The sequence below is a fragment of the Myotis brandtii genome, unplaced genomic scaffold (genome assembly GCF_000412655.1).
Source record: "Myotis brandtii unplaced genomic scaffold, ASM41265v1 scaffold661, whole genome shotgun sequence".
In the NCBI taxonomy this organism is placed as follows: domain Eukaryota; kingdom Metazoa; phylum Chordata; class Mammalia; order Chiroptera; family Vespertilionidae; genus Myotis; species Myotis brandtii.
In genome coordinates, this window is record NW_005370568.1 from 16,045 (window position 1) to 18,876 (window position 2,832).

Below are 2,832 nucleotides of genomic sequence, written 5' to 3' on the forward strand. Positions count from 1 at the left end.
GGGGCTTGACAGGGGACCTCAGGCTGCTCCCCCCGCCCCTATGCTGGGCTGGGGGACCTGAGGCCACACTCCCACCATGGCGCCAGGCCAGGGGACCTGAGGCTGTGCAACCCGCCATAAGGGGCTTGATGGGAGACCTCAGGCCGCAACCCCTGCCCTGGCGCCAGGCCTGGGGACCTGAGGCCACACCCCCTGCTCAGCAGGGCTTGCAGGGTAGGACCAGCTGGATATGTATCTAGCCCAATGGGGTTGGGACTGCTGGGTCTGGGTCTTGTGCAATTTAGAGGTGCATGTGGATGGGCGGGGACTTGACTCTGGTTCCCATGGTGCACACCAGACTCTGACATCAGGAAGATTTTTCATATACATTTTACTAATTTTCTTTCATCTCTGACACTTCTATTATAGAGAAAGGGCAAATAGCAATATTAAAATATTTCCTCTAATTAATTCCCTTTTAATGTGCATGAATTTCATGCACCAGGTCACTAGTCTTTTAGAAAAGCCATGTCTACAGCCAGCAGAACCCCTAAGTGTCAAAGTAGCCCACGTTAACAGAACTCTGATTGGTTCACATTCCCACCATGTTCGTAATGAGGGCTAAGTTGCTCCTTAGAGAAATAAGGTAAATGTTTTTAGTTCCATTTTTGGTTTGGTGCTCTTCTTCTATTTCGAACTGTGGAATAGTACTCTGATGGAGGGCTATATACAATAGAAGTCTTCTTGGGGGAGGTGAGTGTGGAATAAACTCAGAAAAAAATGGGAAGAGCACATATCTATAAATAAATTTTTAAACCAAAAATATTGGTGCTCTCTCTTCAATTTACTGTTGAAAGAATATTCAGGTTAATCCCAAATAAATCAAGGCTAATAGGATGTTATTTAAAGCAAGCACAGTTCATAATCTGGCAAAAGCCTGGCACAATCACTTAAAATCTCACAAAGGGCCTTCCATTTCTTCCATATAACCTGCCTGCTACCAGTCCATAATCCGTGGCTGGTGGAAAAGAAAATATTTACTTTCATGTTCTTATTCTCTCATGCCCAGGTGACTGTGGTGAGCCACCAAAATTCAAAACTATGAAAACCAAGATTGATCATAAACCCCCTATTGTTAACCGGTTGGCAGTGGAATATGAGTGTATCCCAGGATACAAGCAAATTGATCCTACGATAATCATCCTGACTGTTTGTGAGCCTGATGGCACATATTCACCTGCTCTCCAGGAGGGTTGTACAGGTAAGTTCACAAAATTTTTATTTTTATTGCTCTAAAGATTTTCATACATTTTAGACTGCATACTCCAATATTACCATGATGGTATTCTCAAGATGGGTAGATTTTAGGTAGCAAGATATTTTTTCAGGCTTTGAAAGTTCTCCAGGAAATTTTTAATTTGGCCATTCATTCTCTGGGTAAATGTGACTCTTAACCAGTTAACTACCAAGCATCCAGAATGAAAAGCATCCCCACATACCACAATATTTTGAATTTAATTTAAAAAATCAATTTGCAATGAATATAATAAAAATAAATATATTACAATTCAGGTGTTCTTCAATATTTTCAGCTGAAAATTCTCATGAAAAAATGATTTTAAAGTTGGTCAAGGCTACCACATAACGAAAACATTGTTTTTATATAGACGCATGTGGCATGGGGGGAAGGTCCGAAACTTGCGTCTACAGACGCTTATGGCGTACAATAGGTTAAGTTTGGCCATTAGTGACAACATGGATGGAGCTTGGGATAATTTAGTTAAGTGAAATAAGTCAGTGAAAATAAGTTAAGGGCCAGATGTACGTAAAACTGGAACTCATACACACAGAAACAGTTTGGTGCTTACCAAAGGAAAGGGTGGGTGGTTGCAGGGGTAGTAATGAGTAAAGGGGACCAAGTGTATGTGGAAGATGACTTGACTTTGGGTGGTGGGCACACACCCAAATAAAATATACAGATCATGTGTCATAGGTGTATACACTTGAAACCTATATGACCTTATTAACCAATGTCACCCCAAGAAATGCAATAACAATAAATAATAAAGTATTTCCATCAGTTTAATAACACAATGTAAAATTTTTATTTTTATTCAAATCTATTTTGACATTGGTATAAAACAACACATTTGAAATTTTACGTTTAGAGGTGCATTGTCCACAGCTAAAAGATCTCGAAAATGGCGAACTAATCCACAATAATGGACCTTTCAAGCTTGGTTCACAAGTTGAGTTTGTTTGTAATGAGGGGTAAGTAAGTTGCTCCTTGGAGGAATAAGGTAAACATTGCTGGTTCCATTTTTGGTTTGGTTCTCTTCTTAAGCTTTTCCATAATGTTGATTTCGTCTTTGCTTTCTATGGATCAAGTTGTACTTACAGCCAATCAACCCTTGGGTTTTTTATGGAGACTGAAAAGATGTGCAATGAATAGAAAGAAATTTAACTTGAAGGAAAGCAAAATTATATCATATGATTAGTAACAATTAGCCTATCATAGTCATTAAAAATGTAGTAATCATGGTGACATGGTCCTAAATTAAATTACAATAGGCAAGAGGGTGGGAAAGAGAGACAGTGAGTTCATCAGTTAACCAAAGCCAAAGGCAGAAACTAATGAAATGTGTGTTGAAACTTTGAATGAACTTCCAGAGGTACTTTAGATTTGTGCTAATATAAGAGCTAGTAGTGTAGCTGTTTTTCAATAAGGGCTAGCTGAACACCAGACTTCACCGCATCCTGCTTCCACAGGAACTTTTCAGACTGTCCAGCAAACTGTCCAAAAGCAGCAAACACTTCTTCCTCCCATGTATGCACCTATCCCAGAACTAGCCC

The 2,832-nt window shown here is 39.8% G+C and overlaps 1 protein-coding gene across 1 annotated transcript in view; it reads left to right on the top strand.

The window, feature by feature from the left end:
• Window positions 1–2,832, top strand: part of LOC102260864 (membrane cofactor protein) — a 73,638-nt gene that overhangs the window by 11,410 nt on the left and 59,396 nt on the right. The window contains exon 2 of the mRNA XM_014528935.1: window positions 1,049–1,240. Coding sequence (XP_014384421.1) covers window positions 1,049–1,240 — 192 coding nt within the window. The remainder of the gene's footprint in view (window positions 1–1,048; window positions 1,241–2,832) is intronic.